General features: G+C 36.5%; 1 protein-coding gene across 3 annotated transcripts in view; it reads left to right on the top strand.

The window, feature by feature from the left end:
* The window catches only part of LOC121418530 (calcium permeable stress-gated cation channel 1-like), a 93690-nt gene extending 74874 nt beyond the window's left edge, over positions 1–18816 (top strand). For all 3 annotated transcript variants that reach the window (XM_041612445.1, XM_041612446.1, XM_041612444.1), the window contains one exon: positions 16178–18816. In XM_041612445.1, the coding sequence (XP_041468379.1) occupies positions 16178–16345 (168 nt within the window). In that variant the 3' untranslated portion in view covers positions 16346–18816. The remainder of the gene's footprint in view (positions 1–16177) is intronic.
* Positions 18817–23898: the final 5082 nt, after the last annotated feature.

The raw sequence follows: 23898 nt of genomic DNA, 5'->3' as shown, positions 1-23898 counted from the left end.
TATTTTGATTGGTTAATATATATTCTACATGAGATTTCTGCATGGCTCTTTATCTTAAGCTAAGAAAGCAAAATGATAAACGTTAATAAAAATCAGTGTTCCCAACATAATGTGTTTCTTCTTCTGCATTAGCATACTATCGGTGCACTTAAAAAATCAATCATTGTGTATTGTCACTAAATCTATGCTTGCTTTTTTTCCATCTATTTTTATATGTGGGTTGTTTATCATGCATTTATTTTCTTACTGAATATCAAATTATATCAGATATTCTTTTGTATGGATTATTCTATATAGCTGTTTTGTCCTTCATAATGTACACAGTTTATAAGTAAAACAATAATATTTGAATATTTTTGCAATTGTTCATACACTTTTGCTACATAGTGTGCATGGATGTGATATTTTTCCCACTTTACTTTGTGATTGCATCAGGTTTATGATGGCTAGTAAGTAAAATCATTGTTATTTGTTGATTAGCGACGAATGAAAATCAATACTCCCAAAGGCAATGCAATAGAAATGACTACAGAAGATTGCTTTATACAATGTACTTTTTATTCAGAATGAAAGTAACTTATTTTATGTTTATAAAAGGCATGTCTTAATTCATTGATAGTTTTATAAAGGTTTGAGCTTGCGTGTTTGTGACTTATAAACGTAATTTTCAATTTCTAGATTGAAGCTTGCAAATTATCTGCACAATTTGCAATATCCTTCCTTTTCATCATCACTTGCTAAATGATTAGTCATATTATTGCACATTGTATATTCTGTTTAACATGTATTAAAAATGAGATTGCCGGCTTGTTTGTTTGAACTGATACTTTGCCTGCAAGGAGAACACTTCCATGATTGTGAAGACTTGGTCGTTCCAGTACCAGGTAAACAACTTCAACCACTCGTATATGAGATGCTTCCATGATGTCGAGATGGAATATTCATTAGTAAACTTAAGAGATATCAAAACTCAATTGCGTGAAAAAAATCGTTCAAATAGGGAAACTTAACAATTGATATTTCATTTCTATTTATTTGTAGCTCTGGTAATTTATTTTCAAGAATTGTCATTTGAGTACTGGGATAACATAAAAAGGGGTTATTTTTTTAAAATATAATGCATGCAGGGACAACTGATTCTTAAATACTCTCTATTAGAGTAGGAGAGAGAGTGAGAGAGAAGCATGAACTTAAAGATCAAATACTTTCCTGATTTAGCCGTAGTAAGAGTGAGACAGTTAGATGGGGTGAGATTAGGAGAGAGATGGTGGAAAAGGAATGGGCCTCGAGGCTGTATTGCTATTCATAGATGAAGCATAACATATCTGCTTTGAATATTACCCCCTAGGATTCATCTATGGAACGCTTCTCTGGTTTCCTGAAAAGAGCATGTCTCCAGAGGGCCTAGTACGCGTAGACTGCATCTTAAAACGGAGAAAAAGTCATACATCACCTAACCCCCACTCCCAAGCTAAACCGACAAATCAAATTCCGTTTCAACGGCCTTATAATAAGAGAGTCTAAACATGGGTGTTGCAAGTCCATTGTGCAGTGGTAGCTCCACCACTGGGACCTCCAGTAATGCATTGTTTTAAATTAACAAGGTTTGGCCACTCGTGTCCCATTTGCACTGCCCTTTTCAGACACATTATTCACAGTCACATAATGAGCTTTGGCGGAAATCCAGCCTGATAGCGCTGCTGGTGGGTGCTGAATCCAAATTAGTTTGCTTGTTTTCTTATGCTGCTGGCGTGCAGTGGATACTGTGCAAACATGGACACTGTCATTTTGTATGCATTGATAACAAAGTGTGCTGCTGTGACACTTGTATCACTTTATATTGCCTTTTAATTTTTATGTTCATCCTTTTTTTCCCTTTAATTTTTTTTGGTTGGATAGGCGTATTTTGTTTATTTTGATCTCTCAGTCAGAAATTTAAACCTTATATTGGCCATGGGACATTGAGAGAAATAGTAGTTCAATATCTACCTCAGATTGTTATTTGAGGGTTTATCAGTTATTTCATTAGCAAATCTCATTCTGAATATAGAAGTGGTAGTAATACTTCTGACCAATCCCATAGCAAAATTCTTATTATGCGGAATACAATGGCAATTAATTCATTTCTACCATGATACTTTTTCAGTTGTCAGTCACTGTTAATGGTTTCATTTCTACTCTGGTAATTTATTCAGTTATAGTAACTAGTAATAGTTTCACATCTACCCTGGATAATAATCAGCTAGTCACTGGTAATAGTTTCAAATCTATCCTGGATGGTAGTCATTGGTAATACTTTCACATCCACCCTGGATAATAGTCAGTTGTTAGTCATTGGTAATAGTTTCATATCTTCCCTGGATAATCAATCAGTGGTTAGTCACTGGTAATGAATTCTCATCAAGCCTGGAAAATTAGTCACTTGTTAGTCACTGATAGTAGTTTCACATCTACCCTGTATAATAAATCAATGGTTTGTCACTGGTAATGAATTATCATATAGCCTGGAAAATTAGTCCCTTGTTAGTAACTGATAGTAGTTTCACATCTACCCTGGATAATAAATCATTGGTTAGTCACTGGTAATGAATTATCATATAGCCTGGAAAATTAGTCCCTTGTTAGTAACTGATAGTAGTTTCACATCTACCCTGGATAATAAATCATTGGTTAGTCACTGGTAATGAATTATCATCTAGCCTGGAAAATTACCGGTAGTCACTTGTTAGTCACTGATAGTAGTTTCACATCTACACTGGATAATAAATCAATAGTTACTGGTAATATATTCACATCTAGCCTGGCACTAAGTCACTTGTTAGTCACTGATAGTAGTTTCACATCTACACTGGATAATAAATCAATAGTTACTGGTAATATATTCACATCTAGCCTGGCACTAAGTCACTTGTTAGTCACTGATAGTAGCTTCACATCTCTGGATATTCAATCAGTGGTTAGTCACTTGTAATTTATTTCACATCTACCACGGATAATTGAACATTGGTTATACTTTCTCCTCTCCCCTAGTAATTAGTCAGTTGCTAGTCAATGATGAAAGTTTCACATCTACCCTTAATAATAAGTCAGTGGTCATTCACTTGCAATAGTGCACGGATGCTTTTCCAGTAGCTGCCGGTAACCTTTATTACTCTTTCATCTGCCATGGATATATAGCCAGCGGTTAGTCACTGGAAATAATTTCACATCTACCCTGGTTACTAAAAAACTTGTTATTACTATTCGAGTGGTTATTCACTAGTTATAGTTCGGAGTTACCCTGGATATTTTGCCAGCAGGTGCAGACTAATAATATGGTACTTGTAAACATCTCCCGTGGGATCAAAGGTCATTATTTCTTCAAACATGGGTACTACATGTAATTACAATCTTCACCTCTATTTTGCTACACATTTGCTCTTTTATTCTTTGATTATGTAAAAAAAACATGGAGTAGAGCTTGCCCTCTTTTTTTCTCCCCCCCCCCCCCCCTCTCTCCATTCTTTCATTCACCATTACTCTTCCCTTCCTTCAAGCTAGTATATCATGTTACACCTTGATAAGTTGATACCTTCATTCACCATCCAATGGTACCCTACCTGGAGCTTTTCCATTGCATCATCCTTGTAATGCAATTTTGATTACAGTGCATGGGGTCTATATTGCAAAGGTTTTTGTGAAGCTATGTAACAAACAACTTTTGTTATAGGAAGCTGAACAAAATGTCTTTTTACCTGCCAACTGTCCCCATTTATCCTTTTGACTACTGAATTCTGTGATTCCTATAGGGTTTTGGCAGGGACTACCCAGATCCAGTGGGCAATGGGTTAACAGAGAGTCCCAATATATGTGCAAGAGGGAGACATAATTTCAACCACTAAGTCAATATTGTTTGTAAAAAAAAACTTTCTCTAATAAAAGATGGGAAACTATGCAATGTTCCAATTTTCAGCCATGATCTCATTTGTTTCATTTTCTTGGATTTCAGGGTTGGCAGATATGTTTCTTTCAACCACCTGAGCTAAAGTTAAAGTATGCATATGTTGGTCTTTTCTTAATCTTCATTCCTGTGAACCAAATCATTTGCCCCCCCCCCCCCGGGGGGGGGGGGCAAATGATGGTTATCAAACTTGATTAATGTCATTTCTATGCTGTCATATCTTCTACAAATTGACAGCTTAAATATATTTCCTTCATCCTTTTTTTATTGAATTGAATTGCTCAAGTATCTCGAATGAATATGAATAGACACAAAGATTTTGTTTAGAGGTTGAAAATTTGCAATTAAGTGTTTTTTCTCCACTGACATTTTCAATTAAAGGAGTTGGGTGATTATTTTGTTCTATATGTTGTGAAAAAATGCAAAAAGTTGAACTACCACAGCTTGTACATGTAGAGAATTAGACACTTTCTTCTTGTCTACTTGGTATGAATTTTCTGTGTCTCTGCCTGGAACTTCATCCATTATGAATGGATATGACAGTCAGAATACTCATCTCAAGATCTCACGGACAGGCAACTTGAGAAACGGAACCCCCTGCAGACGACATTGAGGGACACCAAGGTCACAGTCCCATGCAATTACTGATAACTCCCCAAGAAATCAATAATTTCTCACGGATGAGGCGATAACTTGCGACTGATCGAATCCCTGCTCACCTCCATCTTTCTTGCATGTTGTCGAATCCCTCCTTGATTTAGCCTCCCTCATTTGTTCAGTGTTTAGTCCGCTGGGATCCTGCCAGATTTGTCCTGTCATGCCATATTGATTTTCTGTTTATCAGTGTTTCTTATTCTGCAAAGGATAAGCTAAATTTAGATTTGGAACGTTTTATATAAAGCTACATTTGACACAAATTGTGTGAGAAAATGGAGATTCTAGAATAAAGTATAGTAAGCCAGCAAGTTTGTTTTGCTTTGTTGATTGCTTACACTTTCTTTTTTTGTTGTTGATGTTGCTTTTTGTGGTGTCTTCAAATCTTTCTAAGTATAAAGTGTGGTTTAAATAAAAAACCCAAGGTAATCTGGATTTATTTTACCAGATTACAAGAAAAAGGTCTATAAATGAAGTGATAGCAGTCTTAACAGTGTATTCTCATGTATGTAGTGGAATTGTTTAAGAAAACCAGCAGCTTCAAATGCAGTCTATAGAGTGTAATTGGATGGATCCAACTTTGCATTAACGACTTGGCTTGCAGATTGGTTTATGCACGGTGCCGCGGTTTTCATTCAAATTGGCAACACGATAATTGATTCTCTGTTGTATATTGTCTGGTGTACCTCCTTTGAGCTATTCCATGCCCACATTGTTTCTCATTAATTGGATGACATTCTGTATTCTATTATGTTAGTATGTTGTGGAAGGCTCCGCTTCATCATTGCCAGGCCGAGATGACAGGTTATCTAATGCACCATAAATCACAACCCACTTGCTTTAGTCCTTTCCTCTACTGTTACATTGCCTTGGCTTTTGCTAGATTTGGTTTCTTTGTATCTACTGCTTGGTTTTTAAATTAAAAGATTGAGAGATTGTCCTTTTGTGACCTTGTATTGATTCTAGCAGTATTTTCATTTTTTGTCTCACCTGCATAGCAGATTGAGACTATAGGCGCCGCTTTTCTGACGGCGACGGCGGCGTCAACATCAAATCTTAACCTAAGGTTAAGGTTTTGAAATAAAATAACTTAGAAAGTATATTGACCTAGTTCATGAAACTTGGCCATAAGGTTGATCAAGTATTACTGAACATCCTCTTAGAGTTTCATGTCACATGACCAAGGTCAAAGGTCATTTAGGGTCAATGAACTTAGACCATGTTGGGGGAATCAACATCAAAATCTTAATCTGAGGTTAAGTTTTTGAAACGTCATAATTTAGAAAATATATGGACCTAGTTCATTAAACTTGGACATAAGGTTAATCAAGTATCACCAAACATCCTGCATGATTTTTATGTCACATGACCAGGGTCAAAGGTCATTTAGGGTCAATGAACTTTGGCCGATTTGGGGGTATCTGTTGAATTACAATCAAAACTTTTTGATAGTATTTGGATCTGATTCATGAAACTTGGACATAATAGTAATCAGGTATCACTGAATGTTTCAGGGCACATGATCAAGGTCAAAGGTCATTTAGGGTCAATGAACTTTGGCCGAATTGGGGGTATTTATTGAATTACCATCATAACTTTGCAAGTTTATTGATCTGACTTTTTAAACTTGGACATAAGAGTAATCAAGTATCACTGAATATCCTGTGCAAGTTTCAGGTCACATGATCAAGGTCAAAAGTCATGTGAGGTCAATGAACTTTGGCCACATTGGTTGTATTTGTTGAATTACCATCCTATCTCTATAAAGTGTATTGGTATAGTTCATAAAATGTGGAAATAAGAGTAACCAAGTATCACTGAACATATTTTGGGAGTTATAGTAGTTTTCAAAGCCTGCACTGCTGCTATGTTGAATCGCGTGATGCAGGTGAGACGGCCAGAGGCATTCCAGTTGTTTAACTTAGGCACCTGATATTTTCTGTTTAGCGCTTCATACTTTTATCAGTAACTTTAACTGTTTTCCATCCCTTTGCATTTGTCTCTCTCACATGCTGTAATGATTTCAGTTTTTGTGCCCCCCCCCCCCTCTCTGCATGTCTCACATTCACTCTCTATTTCTCTCTTATTTTCATTATAACAACAAAATACTGAAATTAGAATTTTGATTGGTATTGAACTCTTTGTAAAATAATTGTTTTTTTCTTTTTTGGCAGTTTTCTCTAACAATATCATATGCTTGCACAACTAAAATTTTAATAGTACAATTGGTGATGACAGCAAAAATCAAAATTGAGTTTGACCGTATTTTATTGAAAATATTGCTTTGTATTTGCAGAAATGTTGACAGTCCTCGAGAATGGCCTTGGAGATATCCTCATGTTACAAATCTGAATAATCTTAAGAAAGCCCTGTCCTTTGATTTCTTGAGAATGACCTTGAAGACATTCTCAGGTTACAGAGCTTACATTACCTTGAGATTAACCTCTTAGTTTCCTATTTACCACCCACGTTATCCTCCAATTTCTTGAGGATGTCCTTGAAAATGTTCTTGAAGACATCCTTTGGAATCCCTTGGCATCTTAAGGTGGTCCTTGACCTTGTCCTTACCTAGAGATCAACCTCTCACTCCTCCGCTACCCCAGCTGTTTACCAATTCCTAGGCAGCATGCCTTGAAGGATCATGTGTTGGTTGCAAGTATACTCAGCATTTCATGCTGGATCTTCAATCACTCGTCTTTCCTTTTCACTTGGGAACTGCTCCTTCTGCTTTGTGTTGTGAAGTATTAGTATAAAGGGACCCATTTCATTATCAACACCTTCCGTGATTATTTTCTTTAGGTCTCAAGGGTTTCACCCATTCGGTATTTAGTTAAAATAGGGCAGCTTGTTTTCCTGGGACAAACAAAGAAAAAAGGTGATGAATTCCAAGGAAATCATTAAAATTATATTTCTAGGTAAGCAGAAAGTACTATTGTACATGTTGGTGAGCTCACCTCATATTTGATATAGTAGTAAGACTGAAAAATAGAGAACATTAATTTAAGTAACCCATCATCTCACGATCTCCATACCCCATTCACTATTCTTCTCATGTTCCTTCTCTACCTTCTTTCCACCTCGTTTCCATCCTTTCTATCCCTCTGTAATTCCTTATTATTTCCACGTCTTATCCTCTTTTCATCTTCTGTTCTATCTGTTCCTATTTTCATCTTCTTCATTCTTTCCCTCCCTTACCATCCGTTCCTCTTTCTCTCTTCATTATCCCCTTCCCTCCTCTTCTCCTATACCTCTTATCTCTCCACTTCACTCATTCGATAGCATCTTCTCAAGTAGATGTCCTCATTATTTAACACCTTCATTTTCTTTTGCAATATGTTTGCACTTGCAGATCCTCAGATTTGATTTGGGTAGAGTATTAGTAAGAAGACAAATGGACTGTAGACAGTAGTGTCAGTATAAAAGGGCCCACTCATGGGATGGGGTGTCCTGTCTGTTGTATACCCCTCCCCCCCCCCTCCACCCCCCCAATCCTGGTCTTAGCCACCGTGTGGAGGTGTTGAGTCTCTCTCACAGTATAAAATTGATAGCATTCAACCAAAGCGATGAATCATGGAGGCTGTGGTCATATTATCAACTACACCCAGACACCTTTGCTTGAATAGCATCCAGTAAACCTATCTAAAGGCATGAGCGTTGTTGGAGCGGAGAGAAAAAAAACCATCACCGCTCGCTACCGTTCACCGTTCACCATTTCCGATTTCGATTTTTTTTTTTTTATTTATGTTTTCGATTTTTTCCCATTTTGTTAGCGAAATTCGGCCTTCTTTCCCTACCCCTCCAACAACGCTCGGGCAGTGTGACCATGCCTTAAGCTGTGATGCCCCTGTCTCATGCAGTTATCAGCAAGCCTCCCATAGTTCATCGTTCACTCTGATTAACCTTCTTTAAACTCGCCTTTTGGTGTTTTTTTTTAGTGTTCACATTTTAATCTTCCCACAATGCCATTTTTACTTCCATTTTTCTTTTCTCATTGATGTAAACAAATATCAATCCTGTCGGGCACCAATTCTCCCCCCTCACATAAGTTGAAGGCAGCAAAATGTGGGTGTATTCTTGTTGAAATAAAATAAACCATGGCTAGGATTTGAACCTACTGCCCTCTGATAAAAAGATGCGAGTCTGAACCACCAGTTTTAATTCAACATTCATCCACGAATGGATGATTCACCAAATCCAAACTACCATTTTTAGCACCCCACCCATACCCCTACTCCCAGGCTACAGGCACACTAATCAAACTGACTCAAAACCCACCGATGGTTTGTCATTGGTAATAACATATCAGACTTGGTCAGTCTGGAGTCAGTATCATTGATGTGACTGTGGCATGGTTATGTTGTTGCTTTATGATCGGAACTCCTCACGCAAGACTTACCCCATCATCTCGACTGCCCCTCCTGTAAACACAAGATTAAAAAAAACATCGAAAGATGGTGGCAAATACCAAAGGTGAAAAGTAGAGAACATGGATGAATGCAAAGTGATTCATGGATGAAATTGTAGAGCGAGGCCTGGAAATAAAAACAACAACCTGGGATTCTTTTGTGAAGGGGCGTGAATAGGTTTTTTATTTATTCGTTTTTTTTGTAAGGGTGATGCAGCTTGGAAGTTGATGGTGCTGGTGGATGATGCATCTGGAATGGCGTTATTATCGTTCTTGAATGAAGAAGGAAAGTCAAGCGGAATAACAATTCTGTATTAGGTGTGGTTTTCCGTTTTGCTACACGATTGAATAATTTGACATTCCAGTACTGTTTGAATTCAATAATGTTAGACAAACCATATTTGAGTTTGGACATGGTATGATAGGGATATTAGCATATCTATTTCATTGACCGTAGTTCATACTGAATTCATTCTATGGCGTCTTATAGATAAATTCAGTGTATTTTTAATGTAATGGAGAATATTCATGTACAGTAATCAAGGTTTGTAGCGTTTAAAGGAAGACATTTTGCTAAATTTCATACGAGAGAGCAAGAACAAATCTGATCTAAAAGTAATAATGTGAGTCCTTCATAGATAATGCAGGTATTTTTCACGGGCAGCCTCTTCAACTTTCATCCAGGTGTTATGTATCATATCATGTAACAAATATTTTTAAAATCATTGCTCTCATTGATCTTTTGTCTATACATGTATCTATTTTCTTTGTTCTGAAATGGTGATAGGAATAAAAAGATGCAAAAATTCTACCCACTCTGGAGTTTATATGTCACAACTGAAGAGTTCATCAGAATAAAATGGGAGCAATCTAGAAGTCATAAAAATGGATGCCTGATTTGTGCCAATATCTCTATCACAGCATGATCTATAAGAGTTTTGCATTATAAGTCCCCCCCCCCCCCTGAACCAATTTTGGGGCAATTTAACTTTACGCTGTAGGCCAAATTGCCTTTTGAATTTTTATGTCATTCTTTGTCACATTGCGTGAGAGGAAATATTCTTGTTGAAGGGGTTAGGAAAATATTACTCTAGTTTCCTCATTTTGGGGTAATATTACAACTGAACATGTTCTTGGGAAAATTGTAAATCAGTTGATAAAAGAAGAATTGGGAAAATGTCTGCTCTTGTGTCCTTATCAAGTTTTGTTAGTCTGTAAAAATCTGAATCTCACAGAAATATCAAAATTTCTATGATGATTTAAGCTGAAATATGATTTTTCCATCTACTTAAATCTTGTAAATACTTCTTGTCATGCCCCACATAAAAAGATCTTACACCTATAACTCAGATTAGCACAATCAGTTAGCAGTTTAAAATCAAAACTTAAAACACATCTATTTAACAAGCATATCAGTTTATACATGTATATTTTTGTTGAATTGTTTATGCACTCTCTACAAACTCTTACAAACATTACAGTGCCCCTCCAATGCTTTGTCTCCGCCAGGTCACGGTCCGCCACTGTCTACTATATTATGTTACATATTTACCAAAAAAGGAGAAATAGATACATGTCTGAAATTGACATTTAGGAGGGTAATGGAAGCATGCATTATTCATACAGAGAAAAGAGAACATTCTGTTCAACTTCGTCCATTGCAGACTCTTTTGTGCCACCATGTCTTAATTAAGACATGAATTTTTCAGCTCTGATACATGAGATCTCTCTTCTCATTTATTATAAAAGAACTGGATATTTTCTTTTCTCCTCTTGGTAGTAAATGCACTTTCATGCGGGAGAAATGAGATATTCTGGCCAATATGAGTAAAAATTAATTTCTCAAAATCATGACATGAATTTGAGAGATGTGAAGTAATATGACGAGAATTTGATATGAGCATTGTGTTGTGGGAAGAGCAGAACGTTGATGAAAGGAGACATCATTCAGATGTTGTGTGCTGTTGGAAATAAAATGACTCTCATGGTTACCACCTCCCCTCCCCATAAACATGTAAAAAAGTTAGTTAGTTAGTTGGATAGTTAGTTGGTTAGTTAGTAAGTAAGTAAGTTAGTTAGTAATTTAGTAAGTTAAATAAGTAAGAAAGTAAGTTAGAAAGTATGTCAGTAATAAGGTAAGTAAGTAAATAAGGGAAAAAGATGAATGAATAAACATAAATGAAATAAATTATTAAATTCATTGATTAGTTACTTCATATATAAATATCTAAATAAACAGATATATAATCATAATCATATATTATTAATGGGAACATGTCTCCATCATAAGGTTAAAGAGGATTTTATTTATGTGTTTTTATATATTTTCTGACTTTTATTTCGTTTAATCAAGACAAAAGTTCAATTCTGAGGGCACTGAGTAGCAGCTTTGAGCTAGATATGTCTGTATTTTCCTTCTGTTTCTGGAGCTTAAGCCTAAGTGGTAACGAAAACAGAATACCTGCTATTTATCATCAGTTTTTAATGATTTCATTAGTACGAACAAATGCTACAGAGTCAAGTAGGACCTACTTGCTGTACAAGATTTGTGTCCTATTCTGTGACCCACATTTACTCAGGAGTTCAGAGTACAAGTATCTCTAAGTGCACAAAGAAGGGAAAGTCCTACCCTCTAAAGATCACTATCTTTGCATTAGCTTCTCTTGTGACTTATTTAAGACTTTCATGTACAGAAGATAGTGAGGCACCCTTTTGGTCAGATTGTGTAGTAAAGGCGAGAAGATGGGAGGCCTACTGATGAAGTTACCTCTCTAGAATAAGCATTGACCTTTGCTTAATGTAAAAATAGCAGTGAAAAACAGACATCCGATCATGTGCGCATCATTCGCTTCACATGGGCTGCACACCCATACAAGGTTTCAGCTCTGACAGACAAGCTGCCTAAGTGTGTGCTTGAAATTTGTAACTTGCATGGTTCTTGTATTTTCTTTGGCAAGGTACTGTCAGCTAAACAATGGTCAACTTTGACATGTTCCAACAAGAGTACTGCAGACATGCCAACTGTTCCCTTTTTAGAGTATTTGTTCCGCTTTTTTTGGTATGAATATGCCAATACTTTTTAGTATGATTTGTTACTTTTTAAAAAATTTCTGATCATAGAGTATGTATTATACACAGCGCGCAACACTTGCACCGGTCCAACAGTCCCAGACTGGTAAAAATCATTGTCGGGTCAGTATCTTGTTGCATGAAAAGAACAAGCAAATTATTGCCTAAGAGCACATGAAATGGTGAATTATCAAGTTGAGTCATTTCACGTTTTTTTCACCGATCTCACTACAACAGGCTGTCAATTGTTACGTTGAGGCAAATTTTAAAAAATACTCTTTTTTTGTAAAAAAAATACTGATATTTCCATCTAAGAATACTTATTTTTGTTGTAGAAGATTGGCAGGTCTGGTAGTGTGAAAATGAAAATTTATTTCACAAGGGCTGCTTTGACCTATTATGTTAGGAGATATCCATGTACTATGACCCATGGCCGATTTGGAATCTAATTCAACAAACCCCTTGTACACCCTCTTGTTACTTGAAGTGTTTATAGCTTGGATACCATGAGGGAGATGATAGAATTTTAGTGAGCTGCAAATTGATGATTAACTTTTCCTTTGCTCATACCTTTCAATCCAAGCTGTCATGCTATATTGGTTTGCTTTGGCCAAATAATTGCCCCTTAAACCATTGATGTGGAGATTGCAGTTTCAATCTGTGACAAAGAAGGTTTTTTTCTAAATCTGCAACATTTGATAAGCTTTGACAATGTAGTGAATGGGCATTTTCTGCTGTATATTTTCATGGCTCGCTTGAGCATTTTGGGGCAAAATTGCCCCCAGCCCTATTATGATGTAATTTCTCACCTTTATTTATCCATGTCCCCAATGCTTGGGTCACATTGAATGATGATTAATGATTTTTCAATCAATTTTTGAAGCATCAGTTGTGGCTACGGGCCGCTAGGTATGTGTTCACGTTATCAACCGAAATTGAGCGGTTCTTGTAGTGATCCTTGGGATGGGGGGGGGGGGGTAAGCCATACTCAGACTGAGCACAGATATTGGGCTAAATCAAAGCATTTCTACCAGAAATTGTACAATCATTTGTTACCTAGCATGGCTTTGGTACAGTGGACCTGCGATGCCTTATATGGTGGTGCTACAACCATGTATTTTTAAGATTGTCAGATTTTCATGATAAAACATGGAGGATTTACTTCCCGAAAGGAGCATGGAAGCATGTCAGACAATGTATCCCTATGAAAGCAATAAGGAATGGAAGATTTGATTTAAAAAAAAACAACCAGAAACAGAAATTCATTCCTTTATGATGTTCACTCCTTAATATATATACTTGATGAAAACTTGTTCATTTCATTGAACTAACTTGGCAATAACACTGCACACTAACTGGATGGAAATTGGATGCATGGTGTTCTAAACATTCCCAGGGCTTTCCCAAACCCTGATATAGGATGCTGACATTTGCCAAGCATGGTCTCCGTACTCCCAGCTGACTTGCTAGATCTATAGGTCTGTCTCTTTTCATATCCTAGCTTAATACCCCATGGAGGATTGGGGTAAGATGTAAATATTGATGGAGAGGGAGACAGTTGGAGATAGAGATAGAGAAGTAGAAACCAGGAAAGGCTTTTTAGAATGTCTCCTCCCCCACCCCACCCCCATGTGCGATGTTAACGTATTATTCAGTAGATTTTGATTATAACATATTGAGGATTGAGGGAAGAAGTAAGTTTTGATGGAGAGGGAAGCAGCTTGAGGCTTGAGAGAGAGACTGAGAAGTATAAACAGGGATCTTTTTTTTATTTTCCCCTCTCCCACTCACCCCCCCCCCCTCTATCCAATCCACTCTGTTCTCTATATAGACATATATCATTCACAAGATTTTGGTTTTATTGTCCATGGAGGGTCAGGGAAGATGTATATATTGATGGAGAGGAAGGCAGTTAGAAATAGAGATAGAGAAGTAGAAACAGATCAAGTTTTTTATTTCTCCTCCCCCACCCACCCTACCCTTCCCCACCCCATCCACAATGTAAACATGCTTTTTAAAAGATTTTGGTTTTATTATACATGGAGGGTCAGGGTAGATTTAAAAATTGAGAGAGAGATTCAGAAGTAGAAATTTTATGAGTTTTTTTATGTCTCTTCCCCCATCCTGCCCCCCCCCCCAACATATTTTTTTCATTTGATTTGGGATTTACGGTGTATGTACATATAGGATCAGGGATTATGTAAACATTGTTGGAGAGAGAAAGAGAAAGAGATAGAGAATTAGAAACAGTGAGAGGCCCATCAAGCCTTGCTTTTCATTTGCGAATTTAAAAAAGGGGAGGGGTAGTGCAAGTTGTGTACCCCCCTCAAATAAACAAGTTAAGAGGAAATAGCAAGGTGTGCTGTCCACATATATGTATCTTTCCCAACATTCACAGTCTCAGATGTTTTTGCATGCCTGTTGCAAAAGAAGCACTGATCAGTGACTAAAAAGTATGTATGGGAATGAAGGTGTTTCATTTGAATGCGCCTGTGAATTTGATACAGGGAGCTTCATTTGACAGTTACATCCCTGTGACAGTACGAGTGTCAATGACATGCCGAGCCTCGGATGCTAGTGGGAATTAGTATCCCATCATGCATTGTTGATTTAGCTGCAGTCTGTTGAACTCCACCATCAATGTTGTGAGAAAGGATATGCACTCAGATTTTAACACTTTCCCTCTCCCTTCCTTATTTCTCGGATTCTTCTGTGTCTTCTCATGAATACTATTCTTCCTTTGTTATTTATCTCTTTCTATTTATTACAACTTTTATTGGAAAAGACATTGAATTAAAATTTAAAAGTTATGAATATTCATTTATTCTTCAGATGTTTTATTAATGAGCCAGTGAAGACAAAATTTAAGTTAAGAAGCCAACAATGTAATTATATATAAAGTATTGTCTCCTTTGAAAATATACAAAATATGGATCTGCTTTAATAAGAAACAGAAGAACGAGCTGAGCTAATGATATCATGGATTTTGAGTCAGAAAAGAATTTAGAGTAAGAAAAAAATGCAGTGTTATAAATATTTCAACATTTTGATGTACTCTTTCTTTGAACTAATGAAATTACTGCTCCCCATGTACCCATTAACTACCGTCCCTGCATAACTTGTGTGTAATAGGATGGAACAAAATCATTTAATCATGTGAGAAAGAAAATGGAGTTATGCTTTTATGAAATGTGCCTTCGTTACCGAGGACAGGATGAAAATGGAGGGTGCATTTGGGCATCGTATTATATGACCGGCCTTGTTATCGCTAAGTTAATCAGGTTGTTTATTCCTCTGTAACTAATGAAGGTAAATGAAATATGAGCCCTTGCAGGGTATGAATGGTATTTGAGCATGTTAATTAATTCCTCAAATTATGGGGAACGCATTGGATGGGTCATGTATCATTAAGTGTGGAGTCTGGTGTGCGATTGTGGCTTGAAGTGTGGCTTTGCATTCAACCCTCTACACTAGAAATGAATTATTTTGCAGGTCATGTTTCACAAATTTATTTTTGTAAGTTAACTGAACTCTGGCTTATGATGTGCAGATATGCAGGTGTTATTCAAGACAGAATGTACTTGATATCGATGAATACCATTTGATTACGGATCAGATGAATATCTACATGTATCTCAAAGATTTAACATACTGTATGTCACTTATATTACGATGATGAAATAAGATTGTTTGTGGTAAAAAGCCCTTTCTTCAGTTATTAATAAAGTTTGATGCTAGAAACATTTGATTTGAATGTTATTGAATTCTTTTTGACCATCCTTTTCCAATGTCTATGGATTTCTTCTTCATTATCCTGCAATATTTTGAATAGACATCTGTGTTAGATGTGAAGTGATTTTCTTAATACATGTTTTTTTTATATTCCAATAAATAAAGACAATGTATAGTCATTTGTTTGCACTTTTCTCTCTCGTTTTTACTCTCTCTTTCCCTCTCTCATTCCCTTTCTTTTTCTTTCTATTGGACTCACACACTCACCCAAACACACACACTCCATTTCTGTCCATCTTCTTTCCTCATCACACCCTTTCTTTCACCCCTCATCCTTCTCTTACCATCCCTCTATCTCCTGCTCCTTCATATTCCAGGACTTTGTGCCGGACGTCCTGATGGAAGATGCCGAGGCCGGAGAAGGGTCGGGCACAAGTCAGATGGGGGCCAGAGGTCACCAGGCGTACGGTACCATGGACCACGGCAGCGAGCACATCTCTTATCAACCCCAGGTCGACACAGAATCGTCAGAACAAGAGGAATAGGCTTGAAAGGATTTCATTCGGCTTCCAATCATACAGCTGCAGTAGAAAGTCCTCGGAATCGGTGAGAAGAAGTCTCCTCGTAGTAGGACTCAAAGAATACTCAAATACACACTTGAATCAACAAGTATGGGTGACATAGAAATTCATATTCTATTTTATGATATGCCTTCATAATTACCATACTAATAATTGAATTACACAGTTCTTCTGAAGCATATTGCAAATTACAACTTATCATTCCTATGCACTTCCAAAGGACTTGGATACTGTTTTGCTTCATGTTTAAAAAGTAGAATACAAGAACAAATGCTTGCCAATGTAGTAATCTGATGTCATGTTCCAATGTTCCTTATTTTAATTTAAAAGGAAGGGATTTATTTCAATGATTCTTTTATCCAGGAAAATGCATAATCTTTTGCATCAGAGAATGTAACTCATCAGTGTAGTGTGCTTTTCATTTGAAGTTATCCTCAGGGAAAAATTCTCATTTATTTTATGGCCATTTCTTTTAACTGACTTGTACTGCACTCATATCCCTCAGAAATCTTGATGTGCATGTAATCCATTCCGTTCCGTCTCGTCTAAAATCTTAGAAGTTAATTGCTTGAAGTCACTGATGGGGAAATGGGAGGGATAGAACATGCAGTCCCATATATTAGGGTCTCCGCGGTGCAGGCATACGGTTGCTATGCTTATAAGAGCTTCATAGTCGGTATCTACTGCTATGTCTCTCCGCACGTTTAAAGCACAAGTCAGATTATTACTTCATCGATTATGAACACTTTACCAGGTGGTAAATGTTAGATTGTTTGGGTTTGTATGACTGCAAGAGCTTTTGCATTATACACGATGGTTAAACAAAACCCCATCCACATTAGACATGATTTGCTCTGAAGCTCACTAATTTGGTGAGTGAATTATATAAAGCAATTGAAATCTTGGTAAATGATGTGATAGCAGTGTTGTCTGTACCCACGATGTTGCCTTATGACAAGTTCAGGCCGGCAAAGGATTTGCATTGAGTTTCCTCATTCTGTGTATTGGAGGTTGGAAGGGATGCTATTCAAACTTATTCTATCTTTAAAAAAAGTGAGAGAGAGGGGAATGTGATATCATAGGTATGCTAGATTTTCTGCATTCACAGAGTCTAACTTTTGACTAGAATATATGTTTGTATTTAAAAAACTATACAAAAAAGTATGTAGTTACATATAGAATTATGTAAAGAGTATATGAATTTATGAATTTGAATTCAACAAGAGTTATGGATAGTTATATAATATGTATCTGTATATTGGAAAGAATTTGGGTGTTACTGTATGTCATGTGGGTGTTGCAATATGTTTGGAGTCTATATTTAAAACAAATTGAACAGTATATCTCTCTGTATAAGATCTCACGATTCACAGTCATAGTTATCTTATTATTCAAGACAAAATTGCATTTCTTGAAATGTAGTGAAATAATCTGGATTTTTTTGTAATCTGTGAGGCTGTCTTGGAATGCGCATATTCTGAAATGTGCAGGGACGTACGTACCTTAGTCATGAAATACATTGATTGAGAACTATATATCCCTTAGGTCATGTGCATGCCTTCATTCTATACAGATAATTGCATCTTTGACGAATTGATTGCAATATTAAACAGTGTCAATGGTAACCTTTCTTTTTTTAAATGTTATGAATACAGTATTAGGGCATTATGACATAAGTATTTGTGTTATTCTGTTTACAAAGATGATTCTAATGTCCATGCTTTTAAAAAAAGCATGCACATGCCTTAAGGATTTTGATCAGCCATTCCCTTTTTTATGTCATTTCTCATGATTTCTCTATGATTTTATAAAATGGAACAAGTAGGTTCAGTTGTCATGACATATTATTAAAAAGATTGTTTTCAAAATTGAATGGTAAATACTTTTTGTATCTCCAGTTATGATGCAACTTGGTTGTATCTTAAATGCACTATGCCTTTCTGTAACAGAATGACCCTTTTTGTCCTGAAATAGTTTTGAAAAGAAAAAATGACATATGACCTATTTCCACTTAGGGGGGGATGATTTTATCTTGATAGTACATCCATATTGATTATTCTATTACAATCAGTTGAAGACAATATCTATTTATTTCTGATACAATGGAGAAGGACAAAATTAATTATAACAATTTTTTCAATTTAATTAGATAAATGTGCACTGATGCCAATACATCACTCAAAGAGTTAATGTATTGTTTTCTAGATTGAGAGAGATAAAAATTGAGTTTAAAAAAAAGCTCTAAAAAGGCTCTTATATATTTTTTTTTAATTCTGTATATATTTTTAACTCTCGGCTACTAAATTACAAAGTTACAATGTTTATTAAGTTTATGCAAACTTCATTATCTCAGCCAATGATATTTGTCATCCACATATTATTTCTATTTAAGTACTTATTTTTCCTTCAATGTGCCATTCAAATTTGTATGATTTTTTGAAAATACTATTAGGGCATATTTCAATCAAATTTGTTATAGCTTTAGAATTATTCCATTTCTGTTGTTATGCAATTTTATTTCAAAATCAGTTGCATGTACTTAGCAGCAGTCCTGTAACAAATATGTTCATGTTGCCTGACTATTATTATGCCATTAGAATAAACTACCACTGGATGTACTAGCAGTAGATTCATGGTATGAAATGCCATCCTATGACCTTGCAAATTAATTATTAAAAAAATTGTCTACCACTTAACGCAGACTGACGATGCATGAAAACCAGCTTAAGTACAGGAAACAGAAAGTTTTTGAATACATATTTTACTACCTCTCTGTCAATTGCATAGTACAAACATCTACTCCTACCATTTTCCTGGAATTTGATGAATAAGGTGAATGGGATATTTGATGATGCACTCAGAATAGTTTGTGCAGATAATATAAGTTTGATCAATTTTGTTGATTTCTGTCATAATCTCACTCTCACATAAATTTGTGGACTTCCTCCTACACTGTCAAACTAATTTAGCAATGACCTGTTGGTAGGGATTTTAGGTCTTTAAGTGTACTAGTTTGGTCATTATTAGATATGGTCTGTAAGAAGAGCTTAACCTGATCCTTAAAAACCATTTGCCATTAAATACCACTTAAATTTCTATCTCTTGATAGTCTTTTTATATTGACTTGTATAGCATTTGGTGTGTGCCAGAAGGACATAAAAATTATGCAAAAATACAGTGACAAAAGAAAGCGTTCACCCAAAGTTTCATAGTACATGAAGGAGAGTTATACATGCCATGTACATTGATGTCATTGTGGTACCATATTGTCTTGCCTAAACTTTGAGATAAGTCTTACTATATTCATTTTGCCTAGTAAAAGAGCACACAAGTACAATACACACACAAAAATGCCACTAAATGAAAATTTGTTTTGTATGTCATGTGCTCCCCTTTTCCACTAAAAATCAGCATTTATCAAAGTAACGGCTTTCTTGCTGGTAATATTCCATTACCTTTGAGGGAAGCGAGATATATCAGAGAGGACATCGAAATGTGCAGGAGGCAGAAAGTTTGTCGGGAGTTCATGGTCTCCGATGGCGTGTGGGATACACGGCTATCCGCAGCAGATAAGAATCAATTGTCATTGGTTCATTACGCTACACGGGAGACAGATTAGACCGTGGAACTCATTAATATCACGTCTGCTCTTTGTGAATATTGCAAAATAGTGAATCCCGGGATAAAAAGCTTAATGTAATCCTATTTTGTAGTAATGGGTATTAGCTTGGGGAGAGAGAGTAGTCCTAGTACATCAAATATCCATGAGAATTTGTAGCAGTGTTACTTGAAAATATTTAGTAATTAAATTACCTCCTCGTCCCTTGCAGAATGTTCATCAAGGGAACTTTTGGAAAGAGAAAATGCCCTTGAGAACAATGGGGAATAATAAGGAATACAATTAAGTCTTTGATACAGGAATGAACCTTAAGCATGGCCATAGCTAATTTGGTAGAGCGATGGTCTTGTAATCCGGGTGATTCAGGTTCAAAACCCGGTCGATGAGCTGGTGCCCTTTGGTAAGGCACTTATCTTCATTCCCAGGTCCCTTGGAGAGGACCTCAAGCTGCTGGTCCTCTGGTTGCTTACTTACAAGCATTCATGCTTTCTTAGCATCAAGTAAGAATAACCACCTCTATCCTAAAAATCTGGATCCTTTTTAAAAAGACCTGTTAACAGTAACAAATGAAGAGTTTCTATAACAAATTTGCAATCAGCCAATCAGAGAGAAGGATTACAGTAGATTTTAATCGTTTTTGCAAATTTGTTATTATAACAAGATGTTTGAAACAGCGCCCCCAAACTTGTTAACTTTGCAGATATAATTGTAATCTTCAGATAATATGTTTTGCAATTACATGAGAGGAGAATGATACAGTGAACCAAACAAGGATAACACCCCCCCCCTCCATTCTAAACACACCCTGTTTTTTGCATCATGTCTCAACAAAAGACAAGCATGTCTGGAAATACAGAAATATGCCATGTGTGTTGATCACATTTTTCCCCTTTTCCATTAAACTGGGTCAGATGGTATCACCTTTATTCCAAGCTCTCGATTCCTCTTTGTATTGCTATATAGGTCATCCAAATTGCTTTCTACTAGACTCTTCAACACCTCACTGTATATCATCAAAGAAATTGTAGCTTCTCCAATTGATTCCAGTGTAGAGCTTCATGCATGATAATAGAAGCAGTTGAGACGATGGAAGTTGACCCTCGATACCGTTCGCAATTTCCTTGATACAAAAATTGACGGGTTTCTTTTCTGGCTGTGGGGATATCTGACCTATTTCAGTGGATGTCTTCTAGTAATTGTCTGGGTTCCAGGCGAGAATCTGAGCTGGAAATATGATCTATCATATTTACTGTGGAATGAAAAGAGAATAGGGTAAAGTCTTTTCATTTCCACAGGATAGTATATTTGATTAAGATCTGTTACTATTTGCACCTCAGGGTGGTGGAGGGAAAAGGGTATTTGATATTTGAGGGCAATTTGAATGCACCTGTAGCTATTCAAGATTATGTTGCATAACATTTCACTGAATTCATAGATTTATGACACCCCTCTCTCCACAATTGATAACCAAAGATCTCATCAACATGAAGTTCTTTTGTAATTTCTCAACCTGCAAGAACCTAGGGGAAAGAAATTCTATAAGTTATCAAGAGAAAACCCTCATGGAATATGGAAAAGTATTAATGTGATCTAGAAATGAGGGAGGAAAGAAGGAAGACATTTACACATCAGCGAAATCTTTGGCGAGTCATTCTGGTGACAAGTAATTGAGCATACAAGGTATCACTTAAAGCAATATCAGAATATGAATAGCCTGTCGAATCACTGTTTTATAACTGTTGCTGAAAGCATTTATGAGGGAGAAACTGTGTCAGCTCATAATTGCAGTATGAAATTTTGAAGAATGGTGACTGATCTCATGTTGACATACTGAAAGATTAAACATTCATTGTGGGAAATGGGATACTGGCCTGTGAATTCAGTAAGGGGGGGGTGTTTCACAAAGATTTAAGACCAACTAAAATTGCACTTCATTTCCTAGTTGCGTGTGGTATAAAAGGCATCATTGCATTGATCAGATCATGTTCAGAGAGATGCATGCTATGGCTTATTTAAAAATGAGATCATGTGTAAGATTTCATGTTCACATTGGGACATTTCTTTTAGTCAGACACCATAGTCATTTGGTCAGACTTGAGTCTTTGGTACATTTCTTGTAGTCAGACTTAAATTTGTGAAATACCTCAAATCTGTCTTTAGAAACGTGAAGTGATTATAGTCTTTGGCAAATTTGTCAGTGAGATCACACATTGAATACCATGTGCGCAATTGATTTTATGCATGACTTTTTAGTCAGACTTGACTCTGTGAAACACTCCCCAGATCTGTATTCGAATAGGTGAAATGATTGTCTTTGTATGAAAGTGGCAGAGTCAGTAACTATCACTCCAATATGAATAAAAAAGAATGATATATGTCAAGGATCAATTTCAAATGATGGTGTGTAAGGAATATTAGGTAAAGTAGGTCTTTGGAAAAGTGATCCTTAAGTTTGCCAAAAAATGAAATTGCCGGTGAATTATTTCATCAAGGAAAAATTGTAGGACTTGGGTATCGGTTGCAATCAGGTTGTAGTTAGAAATTATAGGGTTACTCAGTTGATTTTCATTTGGTCAACTGTCACTTGGTCTAATAAGGGAATTCTCACAATTCCCTGGCCTGATATCGACTAAATCAAATCATTACATTGCTTTAGTTGCTTTTGCTTTTGGTAGAATTCATTTTCCTAGTTTTATCAAATACCGGTAATCATTGTGTTTATTACCAGTTCATAGACCAAGTGCGTTTTAAGTGAATGGGTAAATGGCAAACACATTGTATTGTTAAATGGTTTGTACTTGATTTTCACATAAACTGGTGTAGACATTAGATTAAATGGGTATAGACCAAATGGCAATGTCACCTCATGCTTAACATTCTTTTTGCTCCATGCATATCATATCATGCATAGCATATCATCATGGAGGATGGTGATGGTTGTGACATCCTGGGGGCGTTTCATGAAAGGACTTGTCGGACATTTTATCTGGGGACTGTTTCATGAAAGTTGTCAGCATTGACAAGTTGTCTTTCTCCGACAGTTATCATAGTAACAGTCAGAGGCCAGTGCCTTTCAGCCAATCAAAAGCAAGGATTACACTAAAATTGTCAGGACTGACGATTTAGTCTGTGCTGACAACTTTCATGAAACACCCACCGGACAAGTCCCATTTTATCTGACAGTTACCATAGGAACAGTACCTCTCAGCCAATCAGAATCATGGAAAGATGTCCGCTCTGGCAACTTGTCGGATGAAAATATTGATGAAACGCTCCCCAGGTTAGCCTTTTAATGATATCATTTGTCAGTGGTCGTCATTGACAAATGTTATAAGCTACTGAAAATCCTGCATCTGATTGGCTGAGAGCCAATTGAGATGTGGAAGTCCCTGGCAAGTTGCTTCATGATACACTCCCCTCCTGGAAAGCATTTTGTGAAAGAAAAAGTCAGTGATTGTCACTGACAAATGTTATAAGCTATTGAAATCCTTGTGTCTGATTGGCTGAGACCAAATACATCTGCAGAAGTGACTGGCAATTTGCCTCATGAAAGTGCATTGCAGATGAATGGTTATGAAAGAACCATGTCCTCCCGTCTGAAAGTGCAACACCCCTCGCGTTGTATCAAGAAAACAGTCCTTGTCAAAAATGGGTCATCCTGATTTATGTTCCTACAGTTAGACAGAGGGAGCATTAGTGAGACAGGCATTCATCATCTGGTTCTGTTTTCCTCTAGATGTTTTGTGACAGTGGCTGTATTTCTCATTCATTGGTGTCATACCTATGGGTTGTAAAACTCGATGACTGTGTGTTCTTCAGACTGCTTAGCTAATGCACAGTGTGAGGCATTGGCAATCGGATCTCAATGCCAGTGTTACGATTCATTGGATTTATAAAT

Source organism: Lytechinus variegatus, chromosome 7, assembly GCF_018143015.1.
Source record: "Lytechinus variegatus isolate NC3 chromosome 7, Lvar_3.0, whole genome shotgun sequence".
NCBI classification, from domain to species: Eukaryota; Metazoa; Echinodermata; class Echinoidea; order Temnopleuroida; family Toxopneustidae; genus Lytechinus; species Lytechinus variegatus.
This window is presented reverse-complemented; position numbering and strand designations above follow the sequence as displayed.